Genomic DNA, 23,660 nt, shown 5'->3' with positions numbered 1-23,660 from the left:
GTCTCCGTTTGTCAGAATTTGAATCTAATTTGAATGGTCCATTTAAACTCTGGGCTAAATGACATTAGAATATGGTATTTGTGGTATTTGAAAAGGTCTGCGGAGCTCTTAAGTTGAGCTTGATTACATGTGGCAGCCTCAGAATTGTAAATCACTTGAAGAAAAAACAAATCAAGTACTCCTTAAGCTTTCCTCCTCTTGAAATGTTTGCAACACATCCAAGCACTTCATCATCCAAGTCCACTTTTACAAAACACAGAAAAGCCAAATCAACACTCTTCACTGCAAGTTTCATGCTGTAAAAGAGAAGTCTTCTGCCAGGCTGCTACGAGCAAACAAAACCTGTCCAGTATGTGCATTCATTGCAATGCAAAACAGATTTCCAATGCTTCAGCATCACTTAAGGCCCTACTTTCAATCACAATGTCACAAGCACTTACAGCTGACAGGCCTTTAGAGAGGGAGAGTGGAACCTGTGGTGAAGTTCCAGACGGGCTTCAAAGACCATTCGAGACTTTAAATATAAAATGAAAACACACTCACACTGAAAAATCAACATTTTAGACGACTATTTTCTAAAAATACAGCCAATAAATACAAATGTAAGCCACATCTGCCAGTATAAATACAGGTTCTGGATATTGTCGGAATTAGTTGGGGAATGCTGGCTGATTTTCTTTGCAGGAAGTGAGGAGAGGAGAGGAGGGAGCACAGTGAGGAAAGGACAGAATAGGATGAAAGAAGATCAAGAAGACAGAAGAAGAGAAAAGGCTGAAGGAAAGGAGAGGAGAGAAGGGGAGACTGGGAAGGGGATGACACGAGGCTGGCTCTTCTATTTTTCTCCTGGATCCCGCCCTCCTGGTCAGGGGTTGGACAGGGAAACCCAACTCCCGCGCACGGATTGGTCGACTCTCCTCTGGACGGGCAAAACAGTCTCCCCTCGCAGACACAATAAAGTTTAGAGCTGGACGCTTGCAGGCAGCAGGCGCAAAAACAGACCGCTGTATCTCGTCGCTGCGCTGCGCTTCTCCACACGGAGCTATTAACGGGAAACAACGCAAGAAGGACTGCGGGATTTATCCAAATGTGGGATTTCTTTTTTAACTGCAGATGCGCACGTTTTGTTTTACTGAAAACACTTTTGATTGCGCACAGATCTCGCAGTGATTCACTGCTGCTTTCGGGATATTTTGATCTACTGAATGGCTTGTAGTTGGATACGATAGCCTCCAAAAAACGCACGGACTACACGCGCTCCAGGTCCTGCTGGACTATAGCCTAAACACGCGCTGCGGGCTCCTGGGCGACCTCACTGAACGTTGGGTCAGAGGAGGTTATTAATAACGGTGCCAACATTCACAGGGGGCCGCCGCTCCGCGTTGCGGTGACCATGCCCGGGATTATGTTGTCGTTCAGCGGGGCAGCACTGCTCGTCCTGTCCGGGCTGGTCGGTCCGCTCTGCGTGGTCGAGGCTTTCGGCGACGAGGTGGAGGAAATGACCTGCGACCCGATTAGGATCAGCATGTGCCAAGGTCTCGGTTACAACGTTACCAAAATGCCCAATCTGGTCGGCAACGTGCTGCAGTCAGACGCCGAGCTGCAGCTGACCACGTTCACTCCGCTCATACAGTACGGCTGCTCCAGTCAACTCAAGGTACCGGGATGATGGGACACATGCATGCGGATGTTTGACTAGAATAGACGGCGCACACTGAGGCTGGTGCACACATTTAGGAACACTGATCCTGGACTTTAAAAAAAAACAAGAAGGCATGGCTGTGTCGAGGTAGTCTGCTATATTTGTGTGTGTGTGTGTGTGTGTGTGTGTGTGTGTGTGTGTGTGTGTGTGTGGAGAGAGAGGGGAACAGAGTGTGGTGTCCCAGAGCGCATGACAGGGAGCTACCAGCAACAGTGAACTGTTCAGACTGATGGTGCCGGTGATAATGAGGAGCATAATATAGGTTGGATTCCAGTGAGTTCAAATAAGTGGAGGGGTCCCTGCCTTCCTGCCTTCCTTCCTTCCTTCCTGCCTTCCTTCCTTCCTCCCCTCCTGTTGTGCCAGGCTGTCATGCTAATTTCAATGAAAATGCCCCCTCTGTCTGTTGACATTCTGAGTTCATGCCCCACACAGCAACAGCTGAGTCTTCAGTGCTATAGGCCGATACTGTACTGTCTTCTTGCTAACAATGGTGCCCTCAGTGTCCTAAGACAAATGCTGCTTGTTTGCCTGATGCACCATGCAAGGAAAAAAAATGAGATTGGTCGTCACCCTCGTCTTTAAGATTTGAGACTGTTATTGGAAAGACACACAGCAGAGATCAAATTGTCGATGAATGGAGTCAACTTTTTATGAAATTGCGTGTATTACATCTCTTTATTTGGAGATGCTTCACACACGTGATCGTACCCAGACATCTGAAACACAAACAAACATTTCCCCTGATGCTCTTTTGCGTCATTATTTTAAGGATGTGGCCACAGTCCTGTCTATCACTTCCTAAGTTGTCAGTGATCTTTTGTGCCTAAAAGGTGTTTGTGAATAGACGCAAAAGGATATTTTAACATTCTAAATTGATACAGTGCCTAAGAGACATGTGTGTGAGAGAGAGACAGCCAGACAGAGCAAGGAGCAACTGCAGCATGAACCAAATTGCGCTCCTTCAGCTGAAAATTGTAACATAAGATTAGCTGCCCCCCCCCCCCCTCTCTCTCTCTATCGCACACTGAAGAGGGGGGAAAGAGAAACCGTATCCCCTGTCATTTGCTCTAATGGGAGGCTTCCTGACAAGTAACCGGAGCAGCTTTTAGCAGTGAAGTGACAACGCTCAGGTTACCAACGGTCGGGGGAAACACCCAGAATGTGTTACATTACCGTCGGTGTAATTCCCTGTGAGAAATATCTGCTGTGGTATTAATATCTGCTGCTTTTATGAACTCTTTGTGAATTTGAAACGCGTACAATCACACAGACAAAACCGTGGCTCCCTCTCACACCCGGGGGCAACTTTGTTACTCTGTTTACTCGAACAGCAAATTACTCGGGACAACTCCAATATGCAGGGTTCCGTTTGGGAACAAAGAATCTCTATTTGCGTTGAGAAACGTTATACTGCTTTCAGATCGGCCCGTCTGCTCTATTTGCAGAGATGACGCTGCTACAACCCAGTTACTGATCAGAGAACAGTGAAACAAATCAAGTTTGAAGGAAGTTCCCGCTGCCTAGAACTTATTTTGACCTCACATACTTCCCCCGCAGTCAGTTACACAAGGAGCAAGGAGGTATGTAGCATGGTTTAGCCTTATCAAAAGCAACTCTGTTTGTTTTTGCAAATTTGTAAGAATTATTAGCCTGCAGCTGTCAGAAAAGTAGCTCACTGATTCAATATATTTAATTAGTCCATTTACTTAGCAAATAAAGAGTTTTATAAGGTTTCTGTGTGTAATTATCTCCCAACCGTGACACCATTCCTGGATTCATGTTTCATTTGGGCTCTGTTCAAGGGCTGATTTCAAGCTGCGATTTCTCCATCACTGGATCGAGACCACGAGCCCAAAACATTTTGTTCCCGTTATAGCCGGTTAAAAATGTTGGTATTTCCGAAATGAAAAATGGTAGCAAACCCTCCCACTCTAACAAGTATTTAAGTCAGCCCGTCCAAGATCCTGGAGCGTGTGTTTGTTTCCTTTACCTCGAGGTAAGATGTGCTTTCTGCGTCGGTGTATTTTCATATCATGAATCTGGCACAATTTTTACACTCCGGCTTCAAATAAAATCTCCTGTAAAGGCATGAAAGCACCTTAAATTGCAACCCTTTTGTAACCCCAGACTACTTACTCCTTCACATCACTACCACCTCAAGGAGTCATGTGACTTAAGACTGCTCACTATCTTTATAACTCTGATTTAGATATCTATTTCAAAACCACTGCCATGGGACAGAGAAAACTGAGCCTTGGATTAAGGGGGATTATGGAGCATTACATGGCACATGCCCTTCGTGTTATCAAGTCCGAAGATTGGTTTTTTTAAAGATGTAGAGTTGTGTGTTCAACCTTGGAGCAGGTTGGAGTCGGCCGTGGTGTCTTGACTCAAGTTGAGGAGTTTCTTATTAGAAGTAAAAATAGAGACCCACCACTAGAAGAGATGATGCAACGGATTGAAAGCAGAGGCAGAGAGAACGCAACAGTGGTGAGTGGGATATGGAAGTAGATGGAGGATCCACATGTGAGAGGAGTAGGTGTCGCCACCTACCAGCTGTAATCCTGTTGTAATACGGGATGTAGAAAGAGTGGCCCGCAGGGTACTGGCAGCACTGTTTCCACTTCTTTAACAATTACTCCCCAATTTACACGATTTACCGTCGGCATGACAGTTTGCTTTAACGTCACTGGAACAAAGCTATGCACTGAATTATGACATACTATTGGATACATGTTGCACCCACTTAGAATTGGTTTTGGTATACAGTTGTTTTTCACTCAGTTTGTTTCTCTTTTTTTGCTGATTTGAATATATGCACACACACACAACATAATGACATTTTTCTGCAGTCGCTATTTACTGTGTGAAGAACACAGATTTTAGTAACAAATGTAAACAAGAGCTAAATGTTTCAACTTGTGATTTTTTTTTAAATCTCCATTTTTCCCCCAGTTCTTCCTGTGCTCAGTCTATGTGCCAATGTGCACCGACAAGGTTCCCATCCCCATTGGTCCGTGCGGTAGCATGTGTCTGTCTGTCAAGAGGAAATGCCTCCCGGTGCTCCATGAGTTTGGCTTCATTTGGCCTGAGGTGAGTCACATCATCACAAGAACACCCTGCATGTGAAGATATCAGGATGCGGTTGAGTGGTATGGAAAATGGGATGTACAAAACCAAAGGCTATCTTCAAGGACAATTGTTTTTTAAATGTAAATGAGCACAAAAAATATCACGGCCGTAATAAGTAACATAAATGCCATTTCCCATCGTGCTCCAGGTGCTCAACTGCAGCCTTTTCCCACCTCAAAACGACCACAACCACATGTGCATGGAAGGCCCGGGGGACGAGGACCCGCCCTACCAGCCCGTCCGCCATCCCCCCAACCTGGAGGACTGTCAGGCACTGGGATCTGCACCTGACCAGTACACCTGGTTGAAACAGACTGAAAGCTGTACTCTGCAGTGTGGCTATGACAGCGGGCTCTACCGCCGGGGGGCCAAAGTCTTCACAGACGCGTGGATGGCGGTGTGGGCCGTGCTGTGCTTCCTGTCGACCACTCTGACGGTCCTGACCTTTCTGTTGGATTCACAGCGCTTCTCGTATCCTGAGCGGCCCATCATCTTCCTCTCTATGTGCTGTAATCTGTACAGCGTGGCCTTCCTGGTAAGTGAACGGATTATATTTCCCCCATTGAGTTCAATTTGTTTGGTGAGAAGGAATGAAAAAAGAATCTATCAAAAAACAGTGCAATGAAAGCAATACATCAAATGTAATTTAGAGTATAGTACTAAATATAGGATATACTATTGTGTGAATATGTAAGGAGAATGTCTTTTTTTCTGCCGAATAAAATCTCTGTATTCTTTTTCCGCTGTCACTTTCCGTCCTGCAGGTGCGATTGACTTTGGGGAGGGAGCGTGTTTCCTGTGACCTGGATGCCACCGCAGTACCAATCCTAGTACAAGAAGGGTTAAAGAGCACCGGCTGTGCTATCGTCTTCCTCCTGCTCTACTTCTTTGGCATGGCTTCCTCCCTCTGGTTAGTACCACACACACACCCCAACACACACACACCTTATCGTATCAATCGTTCAAGTCTTTGTCCTATTGTCATCAGCTGTTGTGAATGGACTTTGGTGGAACAATTTGAACACGAGCCTTGCATCCTGTTTTCTTTAAAGGCCAACTATCCTGTCTCATAACCTCTGTACTAGATGGATTCCTGGAGGCAGCCTTTGTATAAAAAAATGAATTTAAAAAAGTCACTTTCTGAGTGTGTGCTGCAATAGAGTTGCTGTCACAGCGCTTTTTCTTCCTTTTCCCTTTGTCCTCGTTCCTTTTGGAAGAGCAGCAGACTGCAAGAACCAGTTGACTCAGTAAACAGTAGCCCAATTTTGCTTTTGAATCTTGTTTACAACACACATGACTGTTATCAACTACCAATATGAACGCCAGTTCAGAAAGACAAACTGATAACTGTACTTATGAGCAGTGTTTTAGGCTCTTCTCTCTCTCTCTCTCTCTTTCAGGTGGGTGATCCTGACCCTCACTTGGTTCTTGGCTGCTGGACTGAAGTGGGGCCATGAGGCTATAGAAATGCACAGCTCCTACTTCCACATAGCGGCCTGGGCCATCCCGGCCGTTAAAACCATCGTCATCCTCATAATGCGGCTGGTGGACGCAGACGACCTAACTGGACTCTGCTATGTTGGCAACCAGCAGCAGGAGGCACTCACAGGCTTTGTGGTGGCACCACTGGCCACATACCTTCTAATAGGTAATTACAACGTCAATCAGTTTTTTTGTGCAGGATTTGACCTTTTACTCGTTAAAAAAACAAGTTATTTGAATGCGTAATGCAACTGGCATCGTGCTTTCTCTTTCTGGTGGTCCTTATGTGACTGTTGTTTCCCTCTCTGAACGTCAGGCACTCTGTTCATCTGTGCTGGCCTAGTGGCTCTCTTCAAGATCCGCTCCAATCTGCAGAAGGACGGTGCCAAAACAGACAAGCTGGAGCGTTTAATGGTGAAGATCGGAGTGTTTTCGGTCCTCTACACTGTCCCAGCGTCCACCGTCATTGGCTGTTACCTCTACCAGCTCTCTCACTGGGGGGAGTTCAGGGCCAGCACCCGGGACTCATACGTGGCATCAGAGATGCTTCGGATCTTCATGTCACTGCTCGTAGGCATCACATCAGGTATGTGGATCTGGTCTGCAAAAACCCTCCACACCTGGCAGCGCTGCTCTGCCCGCCTGCTCAGGGATAGCAGGGCGAGCCGGGGGGGCAAGAGGGCACCGGGCGAGGGCTGGATCAAACCGGGGAAAGGCAACGAGACGGTAGTGTGAGGAGAGAGAGAGAGAGAGAGAGAGAGAGAGAGAGAGAGAGAGAGACAACGGACAGGAATGGACTTCTACCTGCTTCACTGTCACTTACAGAAACTCACTCTGCCAAACTAAAGATGGAGAGGACAGACAAGTGGTGAGAGGGAGATTCTCAAGGAAGCCACTGGATGGAACGGCATCATAAAAGCTCGCCGAGAGTCTGCAAGCATGCCTCACCCCCCTCCGACTGCCTCTACCAGGGGGGGGGGGGTTAAGGAGGAGAGAAGTGGAGGATTGGGTCGTACTTAAGTAGCAACAGCAGCCTCTCTACCTCTGTTAGACTTCCTTTGCCAGAGAGATGGAGAAAGCGAATAATGGAGGAAGAGAGATCGAAAGGGCAGAACAGAAGCATCAATATATGCAGATCGGACACACCAATAAGCTGTGGCGCACCATGTCTACCTCTCTGCCTCTCTTTTCTCCAGAGCGCTCAGCAGAAGAGACTGAACCTGCTGGACACAGTAACCCTCATGCCGTTGTGTCTTTGTTAGGGTCTTTTGATATTTAGAATTTTACACTGGAGGGTCCGGGTGCAGACATTATACAGGTGTAGGTCACCGTTTCCCAAAAGCATCTGACAACTTGAGGTCCGGTGGGGTTTTCACGTCCACGTGGGAGAACTCAAATGAACTGCCAGACCGAGAGTCATTGAAATCGGCTGAAAACATATTAAATATGGCCTTAAATCTGTCATGTGTTTACATTTGAACAACATTATACATTTTTGAAAGTTTTTACTTTTTTGTACAATATATAAAAGAGCAGCTGATTTTATCGCTCAGAATTTTTTGGGAAACCAGCTCTAAGCTGTAATAATGCACTATGGTTGTGTACAATATGTGAAGTGTCTGTACTTGTCACGAGTGGATTACCAAGGAGGGCAGTGATGAGAGCCTTTAACAGCTGCAGGAAAAGAACTAATGCGGTTAAATTCACAATATATTTTCGAACAAACGTTGCGAGGGCAAGCGCAGACAAAGAAAATAAGGCGAGATTATTTCTTTTAGCGTGCGTTGTGCATTTAGGTGCAATGAATCCTGGGAGAACCCCAGCCGTGCCTTTTATTGACCCATACATGTGGAAGCGGTAAGGCGTCTGGGAAATGTAGGCCTGTGTGTTTTACCTCAGCAGTCTATGAAAAGCTCAGCTGACTTCCAATGGTGTGTGCAGTCTTTGTGGGAACCCTGCACTGCACATGCTCTTGAAATCCAGGGAAATTGAATGAATTCCCTCTGCCCTCCTCTCCAAACATCGGACCAGAGGCACGTTAAAGAATTAGGAGGTTGTTAGACAATCACTTGCCAAGAGACACATGATGAAATAACAAAGAGCCTTTCACAGGCACATATAGCAGGTAGTTCCCACTAATCTCATCCACCGGCAGTTATGATCACTACGGTAACCACCACTCGCCCATATCTGCAAAAACTGTCTCCTTGCCGGCTGTTTGCACTCGTCGCTCAGTTTCTTTTTAAAATCCTTTCAGTTCAATAAGGAAATCACAGAAGCACGAGGAAGTTGTCCCTATTAATTAGTGTCCGTCTGTGCGATGCTCTCATCCCTGCATGCCTGTTTCTCTTTAACCTCGTCTGCTCCATCATGGCTCGTTTCCCAGACAATCAAGTCGTCCTGGCAAAAGATTACATTTCAGAATTTCATCTCTCAACATTTGAAATCCTGCAGTCCCCCTCAGTAACTGCTTGTAGACCGTACTATAAGCTTTAATTACAATACCTTATTCCTGGTCTTACTGCTGCACTTACCAAATTCTGCAACTGCTCCTGTGCAGCGTATATATTTGCCTGACAATCTTATCTAGCAAAGCTCTAGCGTTTCAGTGAGTCTTTGAATGTATACTATGCGGGTGTGTGTGTCACGTTACACCTTCTACTTTAAGTAGGCTGTTTAAAATGTATAAGGGCTTGAATGACTTGGAGCTTTGCCCCCCCGCGTGTCATCTGAAACCAGATCGTGCCTCACGGCGCCCGTCACAGGTATTTTTAACATAATGTTTAGAACGGGACAGAAAATAACTTTGAAGTATGGGCTGCCTTTTTCCCAAAAGCTAAATGTAACCCTTATTACATTCAAAGATACTTTTGGTGGTTTTGGTGAAAACCTAGAACCAGTGTTTCTCAAACACGCATCCATGACACACTTATTAAATTCCCAAAGTCAAACAAACATTACATTGAGTGAAAGTGAATTCAATGAACCTCGGACCACCTCCGCTCCGAACGAATGCAGTTTCCCTCTGAAAGCGTGGAAATGTTTCGGCCGTCTCCTCCGGTATGCTCACGCGGAGCTTCAGGTGACATTACCAAGCAATCGCTGAACCTTTGTGCCTTGCAGCAGAGCGTGTGCCGCACGGCCGACTGAAGATTGAGAACCACTGGTAACACAGGATTGTAAATGCTTTTTGCCCAGATGTGCATCAATGTCGGGGGCAGTTCACCGACCCCGATCGTAGCCTTTAAGGTCGAGACTGCTCCTCTGTGTAGAAAACTCTCAATTGTGTTGATGATGTCATCAATGTATTGTAAAGAATTTGCTAATTTATCATTGTAAAAAAAAAACAAAGTGACAAAAAAAATGTAAAAATTGTTTGTTATTTAAAAAACGCTTTTGTATCAGAAGATGAATAAATACTTTTTGGTTTCCAATACGTGGAATGCAATTTTTTTTAGTACGTGCTTCAACTGGGCACAATAGAAATAACCAATGATTGTTTTTATTATGAGTAATTTGCAGATTTGTGTCAAAATGCCTGTTCTGCTTTTCTGACTGTTTGATATCTTTGACCAACAATTCAAAAGCTAAATATATTCTGTTAAGTAAAGTCAGAAAAGTGTGTCTTGTATCGACATCTCCATGCCTTCTAAAAGTGTGAACAAATGAATCACTTATTTTCTGGGTCCTGTTGCATCTGAAACTCCTTTCCTCTCAGTTGTGTTCCCTTAATGGTTTGAACAATGCTGCCACCTTTTGTCTGATAAGATAAATGAAGCGTTGGTGCTTCATCAGGAGGTGACTCACTCCACACGTCGATACGGCAGCAACTATGTTTTGATTTCTCTTGCATTTCTTTTTAGCAGATACTTTGGGTTAGGATAAGAAATGCTCCATAATCGCTAAATTTGTCATGAATCTGCAGTGGAAACAGTGATTACACTGTAAACATCACTGTACCATCAATCACATCTCATCAGATATGAACTTACAACCTCTGCAACACACACACACACGCTCACTTACAGTACACACAGAAACACGCACACCTCTCACTTCAAAATTTGTTGTAATTTGTTTTTTTACAATTACACAATGAATGCAAGACTAATTTACCAGCGCATGGGGTAAAATTGCATCTGGAGACACGAATGAATTCTGGGCATGCATGTGTGCGCGAGAGAGAGAGCGAGAGCGAGAGAGCGAGAGAGAGAGAGAGACCAAATATCTAAGTCTGCAGCTCAGATTGCCTTCCTGTAATTTACTGTGAGTGAATTGAGTGTTTGTTTAAAGACAAACTCAAAAGCATGAGGTAAAGTGAAAGTGACAGCATCTACGGCTCTATTGTTTCCAGATGTGGCTCTACTAACACGCGCACACACACGCACAAACAAGCGTGCACACATGCAGTGCTGCATGTTCACAAACTGACACATTCACACAAATACAGAGAGAGGAGGAGCTAAAGGAATTCAGCGCAGTGAAATTCATACCCTAAATGGTGGTTTCGGCATACCAGAGTGTGTGTGCGTAGCAGTGTGTGTCAAAGCACGTAACTGAATGCCACAGGTCATGTAATCGCCAGGCTTCTCACTCTAGGTTGCAGTTTTGCACGTTTCTGTGGTTATTCCGGGATGCAGTAACTTGTGACACTTACAAGTCTTTTAACAGCTAACAGCTCCCCCTAAATGCTGATTAAAGATACCAGTGAAATACAGTTCTCCCTTTAATTCTTACCCACAAATGTCAGATTTTACAATAAAACCTCTGGATTTCCACTCTTGCGGTGACACAACCAGTTCAGACGCACACACACACACACACACTCAGTAACACACACTTTGTTCCACTCTGGTACCGAACAGCACGTTAGTATTCTTTTTTTAAGAAGCTGAAATGTGAAAAGACCCGATTAAAATTCCTTGGACTAATATTCCTGGGAATGTATTTTCAGAGTTGGGTTCCCATGTGTGTGTGTGTGTGTGTGGTGGGGGGGGGGGGGGGGGGGGGGGGGAGAGATCAGAATACAAAAGTAAGAGAGATAGAGTGGGAGACCTGCTGAAATACAGACAACGAGATAGAGAAAACCCGTGACAAAGAAAAGAAGTGAAAGAAAAAGAAAATATGGAGACAAAAATAGAGAAGAGCGACAAAGTGAGAAGGATTGTGTGCGAGGGAAAGGGAAATCTGTCATACTCCATCAGCAGAATGCTGCAGCTGTTCCCTCTCTGTAATCGTTTTCCCCATTCTGCTCAGCGTCTCCTCTGTCTGAATAGTTCTGAGTTAGTGCCACCACTAGGGATTCTGGATGACATAGTCTTCGTGGCCCGAGAGCCAATTTGGTCCAAGAAGGATTTGTAAATCCCAGTTCTTCGGCCAAACAAGCTAAGGAGTTGAGACTGAAAGCCAAAATCCCAGCCAAGCGAGAGATTTGAGAATTAGTCACATGGAGCTGAAACAGAGAGCTCTTTGTACATGGCATGGGGTGTAAAGGACTGGATTTATTTCATGGCAGGCACATGTACTGCATATTCAAGGTACATATTATTGTAATGTAAAATATGTGATCTTTACTGCCTCTACTGCACATTAGGTATTATGTTTTGATAAGGTGGAACAACATTGGAACATGACTGAGGCCAGTCAGGTGTTCGCTGGCTTTGCATAGAAAGGTCTGCATGCATTGAAGGTTTGCTGGACTGTGGGAAAGTGACTAAATGTGCTGAGTGCTTCAAAGGAAACATTCTCCACATATATGCCACACAGTCATAATATCTCATCAACTTTCAATCCCAACAACATTGGACTGAACCTCATAAACCTGCACTTAACACATGACAAATGGATGTTGATGTGTGAACTGTGCTACCGTTATCACAGTTACACCACAATGCAACAGTGCCGTGTTGTCTCCACTAGATGTCACTCAGACCACACCGTCACATTCCCAAATATCCTAGTTTTATGCTCTGTAATGAAATGTATCTGATAAATACTAATTTAGCACAGACACTCACATATATCTAACACTTCTTTTGGAAGCCTTTGTACTGCGATCTCTACTCATTGGACAGAAGAGAAAATCAATCTGCTTCTTTCAATAATGAATCTGTGATAACAAAACCACATTTTTAGCATTTTGCTTATGACTTTCTGACATCTCGGCGCTGATTTAGAGATCAAACTCATTTATTGCAAATAAAATGTATTGTTTTGCATGGAATTTAGTACATTTCCTCAAGTGTGTCAGATGTTGTGGCTTCTACTGGTGTGTTGCAGATTGCAACCAACTAAACAGCCCTCTGCTCACAACCGAGTACAACTAGGAGCTGCTTTTATCAATACTCTGCTTCTCTACATGACGAGATAATTGCTTTTAAAACCATTTATAGAATTATGTTTACAACAACAAAGTCACTATGTAAAGTCATCAATAAAATACATAACATTGAAGTTTATGAAGAATGACATCGGCTTTTTACTCGCAAATATTTTGTTGCACATGGAGGAACAAGCGTATAGTTGCCGTCAACTCGTGTCTCCTTCACTTCACCATAGCGGCCTATCTGCTTGCGACGTGTGTGTGCGTGTAGGTGTGTGTGTGTGTGTGTGTGTGCGCAGGAGCTCAGCCCGACAGACTGCAGCGTGATAATAAATTACATCAAAACATTAAAAAGCAGTACTCATCAGCTGTCGCTGCTTCTTACTGATCATATTAAATGTTATAATTGAAAAACAGGTGTTTTGAATTACTGGAGCTGATTAGACCTCCAGTCAGGTGTATGATGGATGGAGCCATGCTGGTTATTACGCACAGTAACGTCGTCATAACCTACGTACTAATAAGATGATAAAAGTTGTCCAACTAGGTGCAACAGCACCAGCAGAAAGGTGAGGGAAATGTCAATCATGCAGTTTGTACACACCCACACAGTGCTAAAAAGAGGTCTAATTAGGTAACACAGTGGGGGTGAACGATGGGTGTGCAGGGCCTTTACGTCTTTTACATACAAAATATATGACCACGAATAAGAAATAATATATGTTCATCTATCTCATAAGGTACATAAAGTGCACTCAGGGGTGCAATTTACAGGCTGTACTGTTGGAGGAGAAGCAAACGTGTTACAATGGATAAATGTGGTACCGTGTGGGAGGAAGGCTGAGTTATTCCGTGTTATTTCAGCAGGACATTTGTCAACTTTAGAAATGTCAACCGGTCAATACAGCCGCTTCAGCTATCCCTGCCTCACTCGCACAGACATACAGAGCGAATGAGGGAGTGAAAGTGGTGATGGAGAAAAGTCAGAAGAAGATGGAGGGAAGAGTCTAACAAGCGAAACATGAATGATTCCATTGTTTTCCTCAATCTCCAAGAGCCCGTCTGGGTTTGTTTCCTGTCGTTTCCTCTGCGTCTGTGCTTAGAGGGCGCAGAAATAGATTGAATAGAAAGACCTGCTGCTGGTAGGTCAGTTTGTTCATGCCATGTTTTCTTCTTGTTCGGCTGGTTTGTGGTTTGAACAGAAACAAGTCAGATGGTCTCATCACTGCTTCCATCAACCTCACCCTGTAAGTCAAGTGTTGTCATTGTTACGATAGATACGCGACAGCTTTACCTTTCTTAAATGTTGGGCTGTTTTCAATATTGAGTCTTAAGATAGCGGCACTAAAGGTAGCTGCTAACATGCTGCCATTTGGCCGAAATAATGTTGACCATGTACACCATCTTAGTTAAGCGCGTTAGCGTGCTAATATTTGCCAATTAACTGATCACCAAAGTTATTAGAATTCATCCTGAGTGCAGTAGGAATGTCGCACGCACCAGATTTCTTGGCAATTCCTCCCACAGCTGTCATTTCACTAAAACACACACATGTCAACCTGCTGGTGGCGCTACAGGACAAGTCACCAAAGTCAATGTGGTGACAAAGAACATCTGAACTAAATTGTGTCCCTAAAGCCACGCTAATATCACAAATCCAGATATCCCATCACTCGATGATTCGCTCTTAGATTAAACAGTTAGCCGATGGATTTGTGTGCAGACATATATATATATATATGTTCGACTGGCTCGTGTGTCTGCATGGCATGTCGGCACGTTATGTGCGTTTGTTCCCCTGGGTCAGTGACTTTGTACTGCCAGTTTTTAACTGTGGACGCCTGCATAGCAATGAGACAATTAGCTAAAGCCTATGATCCAGGACTCACTGTGCCCTGCTTATTAGAACCGGTCCAACACACCACAGCTGCACCCCTGTCACACCGATATGGAAATTAAGTGGCAGACACACACCAAAAGTCATCAGATAAGAAAGATAAATGTAGGGCAAATAAAAGGAAAGAGACAGAGCAGGGGAGGAAGAGAGGCCGAGCTGGCGGGTCAATGATAGTATCTCTTTCTTTAATATATTATCAGCCACATGACAAATAAACATATGAGCCGTTTCAAAGAGTGTGTGCTCTCTAACCAGAATTACTAGAGTCATCGCAAATTATTCACAACTTGCAAAGAACTAACTTCATCTAATTTGTTGTACTCCCAATTCAACGAATAAGCTACATGAGCAGTGGAATGAGGAACATAACGACAATACAAAACACTTTCTGCAGCGATACATTGTAAGGAAACTGTCAGCGGTGGTCCGGTATTGGTTTTACTGCGGCGTCATCATCCATTTGCAGCCTCAGTATGAGCATTGATGAAAGGTTTACATCCAATTAGTCTGGAGAAAAGCAAATAAATCAACTACGTGTACTTTCTCTAAAAGCCAACAATTGATCAAGCAGATTTGTAAAGGGATCGATAAAGAATTGAAAAACGAAATCCTCTCGATGCCCATCCATCATTACTTACCCCATGTGACCCAGTCAACCACAACACATGAAGACCAAGTGATGGGTTTAGGATTGGGGACACTTGATGGACTTATTTTTAACCTGTGGCACATATCCAAGAGGATAAGTATGTCACAAAAACTGCCTCGGGAAAAGCAGAGAAAGCATTTGCGGCAGCTACAAAACTAGATTAAATGAAGAAAAAATGATTAAATAAATAAATAAATAAAGCACAGCAACTTCTGTACAACCACACACACACACGCACGTCATTAGAACTGCGTGCATTTGAGAGTGTGTGTACATGTGTTTTCTTTTGTAAGTATTCATTAAGCTTTGGCCCGGAGGTAGCATAAAGCAGTTACACTATAATGTGGTTACAGTACATCACACATAATGAGAAATTGTTTGCTCACAGGTTATTTCTAAACAATCATGTTCACAGCTATCATGCACAGCTTTTCTGCAAATATCACAGCCGCCAACATTCTTATTAGCAGGCCAGAAAAAATACCAGAAATATGCTACATTAAGCCAGAAACCTGGTGGGCCACTGTGGCTAATCTCTCCTTTTACTGTCAGTGGCGATAATGCTGTGGGACGGTGGCAACTCAGCAGGAAATGAAAGGAGAATGAGCAGAACACAAAGGAAGGAGACTACCGTGTTTGTATTTAGTTGCAGACCTACAGCTGTAAAAGATGAGGAGTTCAGAGGGGTTGTGCACAAACTGGACCCGAATTATGTTACCCCCAAAAGGCATGTGCCCAGTATCTGTAGGATAAAGTAGAGAAAACAATCAATGTGCTAACTGGACAATCAATCATTTCCTCCTTTTCAAGCTCTAATGAAGCGCACCAAATACTACAGCACTGTAAATATGGATGCATACCTGCTGTTTTCATGTCGACTATAAATGAAACAGCTTTGCTTTGGGATTGGGGGAATGACCAAAGAACCATACTGCCAAATAAGAGCATCTCTCATGGAGCGCTGGGCCATCAGGGGAAAAGCCACATGCATAGTAGTGACAGACGCTGCTGCAAATATGAATCTCAGATATATTATACAATCATTTATATTTAGGCAGATAGTGTACTGCAGAGACCTGTCCAATCCAATGCAGCTTATACCGGCTAGATGTGCAGGACGGGTGGACACCTGCTGGAACAATTAGTTTCCTTCCACACGCTGTGGCATGTGTTCAAGCCAAGACAGCCACTGGCTCAGCCCTGTGTCTGACAACAAACTCCATCCCCCCGATGACTGCAGAGGAATATCACAACACAGGTGAGCGCTTCAGTGCGCCGTCATCCCTCACTGATGCCACCGCGGAGCTGTGAGAGGAGGAGAGGGTTTCAGGCTCCAATGCAACAGCACTTTCTAAAATGATTGAATACTCTGTCCTAGAGAGAAATCCCTGCTGTGACCACTTACTGTAGTCCACCTAGGAGAGGACCCAAGATTTAACACCATGACATCAGCTAGCACACATCTGCTGAGGCAACTAGACATTATAGTGTCCTGTAACATCAAGTCCAACTTCCTTTGACCAGGGTGGAAGCTTCCAAGTTCATGTCCTCAATATTGTTTCAGGATGTTTTAATGACACATTATGCATGATGTGTTTTTAGGCCTAAATTCAGCTTTTATTACATTTAGAAATGTTAAATTTGGCTGCTCTAGGCCCAAAACACATTGAAATAGGCCTGAAGGATTTTCACATTTTTCCACCAGAATCATATTCACGGCATTGTTGGGAGAGCTATGAAACAGCATTTAGACAGTTACGAAGGGTAGATAAACACTTTAAATAACATCATCAATGTGGAGAAAGAAAGTTTTTAGATACCGTTTTTGTTTTGGCCAACACAAACCTTTCCTTGGGAGGGTTAGGTTGCACTGGGGGACTTCAGACTCTTGAGCACAGTATTTCTAAAACCCTGCCAGTCACTCACTTTGACCAGCTAGCCCATGAAATGGACGACTGAAAAACCCTCAGACACAAAATGGCAACTGATGCAAGTGTAACATTTGGCTTCGGATTTTTCTCAGAAGAAACGCTCACTAATATACTGTATGCTAGTCTGCTCTGCCTCCTAGCTCTCCTCTCAATCAGGTAGTGTCCCTGGCCCACTGATGAGGTGATAATAAATAAAATGCCCTTGAAGCAGACAGCGCTCTGGTTCTATGTAATCGAATAAAACCTCACACGAACACTTCTGTGGTTTATTTTATTGCTTAAGGGAAAGTACATAATAATTAGCTAACGCATACATTTACATTAAACCTACCATATGAATTTACAATTATACAATATGAGGTATGATAATGAGGCCTAACTGGCTGTGTGCCGTCTACAGGCTCGGATTTAACGTAGTCTGCGACTGTAAGGAAATGTTTTATTTTTATGTTATTGTTGGACATCTGTTATATTTGCACAACATCTTATCACCCAGGTTTACGTCTCCTCTACAGAATCAGTGTCTTCCAGAAATGCACGATTAAATCTTCTCAGACATTAAGATGCTCATTACATCTAAAGTTGAGGCTTGGTCCTGGTGGGCAGCCTCCCTGCTGTCTGAGCTGACTCACCACCAAAGGGTGATCAGTATGCAGCGCTGCACTTTTCTTTTTTTCCCCAATGATCCATGCTAATGTCCACAACGTATGCCTTCGGGTCTCATTTAACAACTACAGAGTTGATCACCAGCCAAAGGAGTTCTGGCAGTAATTGCACTAATAAACTATGTGTTCCGGAAAGTCCAGGAGTAGCACATTGAGACTGGTGATTAATATCCCACTTCACCGTTCGCTCTTTTTTTGCTTCCAGAGAAATGATACACCAAATTCCCTGAGCCAGTTCATGTTGTTAAGTTCAACATTCCGCTAAGCGTCATCTATTCTGCTCTGCCCTGTTCCCTTAGCCATCATCCTTCACCGCGCAAACGTTGAGCAAATATTATCTTTCCTCGAAACTTGGGAATACATACATAATGCTTTCATACATGCACGATCACCCGTACACACCGAGGCGGGTGATCAGTCTTATTTTACAGCAATGTCTGCGCAGCGGTCTGCAGGAATCAATGGTCCGTTTAAATGTCAGACAATGCTTCAATGATAGTAGAACTGAAATGTCAAGAAAATCCACGTTCTCGCTTCCCGGGTCGGTCCACAGAGATACACACACACAATGACACACTACAACAGCTATTAACATGCACAACAAGTTACTTTTCCCTCTCTTTTCACTTCACGTCTGTCTTTTACATTTGTCTTGTCCCCTACATCATAGTGAGGACAAAATATGGCGATGTCAGACAATCAGTAGCCCCTTCAGTCCATGAGAAAATGTATCAATTAGAGCAGCTGACAATTATTCTCATTGTCAATTATTCTGATGACTATTTTCGAAATGTATCATTTTGTCTGTAAACTGTCAGAAAATAGAAAAAAATGCTGTCATAATTCGACAGATGAACACTCCAAAACACAAAGATATTCAGATTACGATGATATAAAACAGAGAAAAGCAACAAATCCTCACATTTCAGAAGCTGAAACATTGTTCAGCATGTTTGCTTGAAAAGTAACTATTACAGTGACTCATCCGTAAATTGTTCTGTTAATAAAAAGGTTTGCCCACATTTCCTTTACATTTGCTGATGTTATCCATAAGAGGATGAGTGTTCGTTTTTAGTGCAATCGAATGAGCACACTTGCACTTTGGGCTTTGCTTCAGTGTCACCGTCAAGTTAAGATTGAAATGAAATTTGCTGAGTGCATTCAGGTTCCCAAGCCATTTCATTTCAATGGTAGAAAGGTCACCCTCACGACTAACTTCACGTTCCCACACACTGGCAACGGTTAAAAAAAATGTCCTGTTGCCAGCATGATGTTCGACAGTACAAGTCTTGTATTGTTGGTTGTAACGCAGCAAAGGTGTTTCCCTTTCCTTGTCTTACTTCTCCGTATACTCTTCCCTCCTCAGCTTCAGTTTCCTCTTTAACTCTGCAGCAGCCCCCCCCCCCCCCTTTCAACAGACCACTCTCCTTCACCATCGCCTTCCATTTTGTTGCGCATTTGTAATCCCCACATGTACTCATCTTCTCTCCTTTCACCTTAGCCTCTTTCCTGGTCATCCTCTCCATCCCTCTACTCCCATTGAGTCCACAGGGAAATGGCACCAAAGACACAGGTGGAGCGACAGAGCTGTGACTGAGAAAGAGAGACTGAACACAGCTCTCTCACACACACACACACACACACACACACACACACACACACACACACACACACACACACACACACACACACACACACACACACACACACACACACACACACACACACACACACACACACACACACACACACACACACACACACACACACACACACACACACACACACACACACACACACACACACACACACGCTGGGCAGTGTGACCCATCTGTTGTCGACTCCCAGTCTAAATCCCCTTTCAGACAGGAACGTGGCTTCGATTGATTTCCTGAGATATAAGAGATGTATGTGCTCATTTATGTCCCGCAAGGCCAAGAAGATATTCTAAGTAGAACAAACAAACTTGTATACCACCAAAGTTCAGACTGATTTAAAACTTTAAAACTCAAATCGTATGCCTGCATCAGGCCCTTATTTCCAGACAGAAAGTTGAACTCATTTTCTAAAACCGGGCACTTTGCAGCCTATATGCAGAGAGCTTTTAATTATAATAATATTTGCTTCTCAGAAAAGAGGACAAACCAATTGCACAACAACGAATTAAAAAGAAAAAAAAGATTATTATAGCCACGGCGGGTGTAACATAAACCAAATTACCTCGTCCACAATCATCCGTGTAACAGAGCAACACAGGCGCAACAGCAATATACGTCACAGCGGCTGCAGCCCACAAACAGTAATGAGGCTGCACAGTTGTAGGAGCACCTGTGGTGCACAGACGCATGAAGCGTGCTTGTTGACGCTCTCTTTTGAAGAGTTTGTTCATCTGTACTCGCCTGTTTGAAGTACACAATCTGCCAAGTGTTGGGTCATTTGACCAATCATCTTGTCCCGTTGCGCTCCTAAGTCAAATTCCAAATTGCGAGCCTATTTAATTGGCGTTCAGCAGTCACAGCTGCAGCAGGGTACCCGAGAAGTAGCTGAAAGAGCGCGAGTAAGTGACAATAAAGCTAGAAAGCGCCACCATGAGCACAGCCACACCCAGCACCCTGGTCGTTTGTTTGCGCCCATGCTTGCGCACAGCGGTGCCGGATCGGACTGAAAGTTCAATCACAAGGAAAATCCCACCCAATTGCATAAAAACAGCCAAAATCATAACCTCATCAAAAAAAACCAAACATGTAAAACAGTAAAACCATTACATGCGCAATAGAAAACACAGAAGCATACAAAGCTTCATATCTGCATCAAATAACCAAAGATATAAAAATAGATACATATGATCCACGACTGAATACAACTCGTCAATCAAATCATTTAAATGAGTCAACAATATGAGTAAATGGATAAAACAACTTTACTGAGTTTTTGACCATAAAATTACTTTTTGCTAATGTTGTTTTCACAATATTTTCCAAACTCCACGAAATGTTGACAAAAGCAGCTGACATTTGACCTACCAGCCCAACCCTATTTTTCCCAGCCCAACTTACTCAGAGGCCACCCAGTTGAGTGGAACACTAACTGCACATCATTAGGTGTGTTTGATTTGGGTCACTTGGCGTGGCAGCCGGGTGGTGCATTAAATCAGTGTGAGGGTAGATGCAACCTTTTTTAACCTTTGCCAGGGTGTAGCTAACACTGTTAAACTTGACCACAACCCATGACAGTGTCATCCGTAAATAGGCATATATAGCAATGCCCTGTGCAATTTGCGCTGTTTCGAAATTGCCAACAAAACTGCAAACTATTAATTTAAGTCTTCCCTCGCATCTGACACTATTTAGGAACTTTATAGTGGAGGAGCTTTTGGGTCAACAGATTGTTTTTCAAAACTCACAGAATACACTTACAACATACAGAGTAAAGACAGAATATCAACAAACATCAACGTACTTAATTTGTGTCAAATATAAGTGCTTCACTCACTGGTGTTAAGATCATATCTGTTTAGTTTATAGTTAGAATGTTAGATGTCTTTATGCTGTTAAAAAGAGAGTATTTGCAAGCTATTGTGTTATTTTCGCCTTGTGTGATTTTAAATGTTGAGTCTTAAAAGAGGCCTTGGATCTTTAATTCTAAGGGACTGTGAAACTTGACGTTGATGTTTGAGATTGATAAAAAAAAAAAGGCTCTGTTGTCGAGCTCTTTTTCTAACTGTGCTGTGAAAAATGGATGTGACGTCATCTTCATTTAGTTCACCACAGGAATGACAGCAAGAACCAATAATAAAAGTACAGCAGGCTCTGTAATCCACACTAAACTGTTTTCATAACTGACTGTAATTGATACTTTTGGAAATGGTAAAGACATGCTGGCCTACAGCGCACTGACCAATGCCACAATATGCAACAGTATAATATATAATAAGTGTACTGTGTGTTGATATCCAGTCATGCATGTCCATTCCCACACCTCCAGTGAAATCAATCTATTTTAACACAAAACTGAACCTGGTGATGTCAGACGTGGGTATATTCAGCGTTGCTATTTCTTGACAGCAAATCGATATCTCCACTGAGGGCATCTGTGTGTGTGTAAGTGGGAGTTGGTTTGTAAAGGACAGTACCAGAAGCAGACCGTGTGGCCATGAAGCTGTGCAGCAGGAGCGTCTGCCAGCCCCCGGCCCTCCATCAAAGACAGCAAGATGGGGACAGAAAGAGAAAGAGACATGAAAGTGAGACAGGGGGGATGGAGACGGGAAAGGGCTTGTGTTACGAGGCATATGGCCTGTGTGAGGAGACAGATGTTCCTGTGGGAGAGGTGAGCGCACACTCACCCTGTTGCGTCTGCTATTGCAACCCCCCCCCCCAGGGGATGAACAGACAGATGTGTGGAGAGGCCGCCCTGGGCATGCTGCGACTCTCAGAGCTCAACCAGCCTCTCTCTAACGATATTCTCTCATGCCCTCTTCATCTCCTCATCACGCCTCGCTTTCACGGTTCCTCCAGAGTTGCTCACACTCTTCTCTCAGACTCCTCTTTTCACTGCTTTCATTGCAGTTACGCATTTAGTTTGGTGTTCATTTCGTGTTTTTTATATTTCTGTTTGTTTCCGTCAGGGCTAGCCTTTTTAATTAATTCATCCAATGATGCCTGATTGAACTGTTACTGTTAATTTATCAGATAGTATTTAATGTGAGATTTGCAGTTTCCTCAGGCACCAAATAGTTCAATACAACAGATAAAATACAATATCATATTCCCAGGTAAGCCACAATGTGTAAGATTGTATATGAAAAATAGCACAAATCAAATGACTTCTATTGGGTTTGTTGGTGGACATTTTGGGAATTGAGCTCATTTGGTTACTTACCAAAGAGCCAGAAGAGAAGAGCAATACAACACCAAGTATGGAGCCATAATTTAGCAGTTAATTGAGCTGCTCAGCCCTTTTTGGAGATCATCTCCGGTTACAGTGTCAGTTGCTAGACGCGGTTGGTGAGCCTGGGTTTTAGGTCAGTACCAAGCGAAGCAGTATGCGGAAAATATTGAGTCGGGTAAAAGAAAAAACTCTGAGCAGTCTCTTTGGCAGGTTTTCATGCACCAGCTACTCCAATAATCCTACTTGCCCAATACTGCAAAGAGTATACCGCATGTGATATCCCCAGGTCTTTTTTCTTTCATCGTCTTGGAGAACGTGTTCAACATCACAGTCAACATCATTATATTTCTTTTCACAAATTCCACATTTTTCTCTTCTGTCTCTTCTTTGTATTCTGTCGTTTCTCTCCCTCATTTCTACGGTGTCAGGTCTCAGGTGGTCTCAGGTGTTTGTCCGGTTTTTCTCTTATTGCCTCTCCCAGGGATGGAGGTTGTTGCTAATACATGCTATAAATCACATTCCATATTGTGTGTGTGTGTGTGTGTGTGTGTGTGTGTGTGTGTGTGTGTGTGTGTGTGTGTGTGTGTGTGTGTGTGTGTGTGTGTGTGTGTGTGTGTGTGTGTGTGTGTGAGAGAGAGTAAAGCAAAGGCTGGGGCATAGGGAAATGGTAAAGGTGAGACAAGCAGGCACATTGTTTCGCTTTCACAAGATTTCTGAATGTAATTAGTGACTGCTTCGTTAAATGTCAGTTTAGGCATTCAGAGTGAATGACCGGATGTCAACATGTTATAGCTGCACTATTATGAGACTCTAGACATTCACTTTCACTGCATTGTGATCTGGATAAGGGTGTCAGCTGACTGGATGCAAATGTAAACATGGCGCCAGATGGAAAGAGGGCATTTTCCTTGATGTGATGTGAAGCATTGACATTGATAAAGCTCTAATCCGTTTTCAGTGCTGCTGGTGTTACCATAACCAGGAGCAGTGGGTCAG

General features: G+C 43.7%; 1 protein-coding gene across 1 annotated transcript; it reads left to right on the top strand.

The window, feature by feature from the left end:
* The first annotated feature begins 994 nt into the window (after positions 1-994).
* On the top strand, positions 995-9,747 carry fzd4 (frizzled class receptor 4). The gene is made up of 6 exons (XM_079272247.1): positions 995-1,654; positions 4,655-4,792; positions 4,980-5,366; positions 5,596-5,741; positions 6,232-6,479; positions 6,630-9,747. The coding sequence occupies exons 1-6, from the start codon at positions 1,391-1,393 to the stop codon at positions 7,046-7,048; spliced, it is 1,602 nt and encodes a 533-aa protein (XP_079128373.1). The 5' UTR covers positions 995-1,390; the 3' UTR covers positions 7,049-9,747.
* Positions 9,748-23,660: the final 13,913 nt, after the last annotated feature.

This window comes from Melanostigma gelatinosum (genome assembly GCF_949748355.1).
Source record: "Melanostigma gelatinosum genome assembly, chromosome: 7".
In the NCBI taxonomy this organism is placed as follows: Eukaryota; Metazoa; Chordata; class Actinopteri; order Perciformes; family Zoarcidae; genus Melanostigma; species Melanostigma gelatinosum.
The sequence above is the reverse complement of the archived record's forward strand: the minus strand, read 5'-3'. Positions and strand labels throughout refer to the sequence as shown.

Excerpts from the sequence above, each read along its gene's own strand:
- fzd4 (XM_079272247.1), top strand. The coding sequence starts at position 1,391 with ATGCCCGGGATTATGTTGTCGTTCAGCGGGGCAGCACTGCTCGTCCTG. Across the intron at positions 5,367-5,595 it reads TGTACAGCGTGGCCTTCCTG|GTGCGATTGACTTTGGGGAG; the intron begins GTAAGTGAACGG and ends TCCGTCCTGCAG. Across the intron at positions 6,480-6,629 it reads GGCCACATACCTTCTAATAG|GCACTCTGTTCATCTGTGCT; the intron begins GTAATTACAACG and ends TCTGAACGTCAG.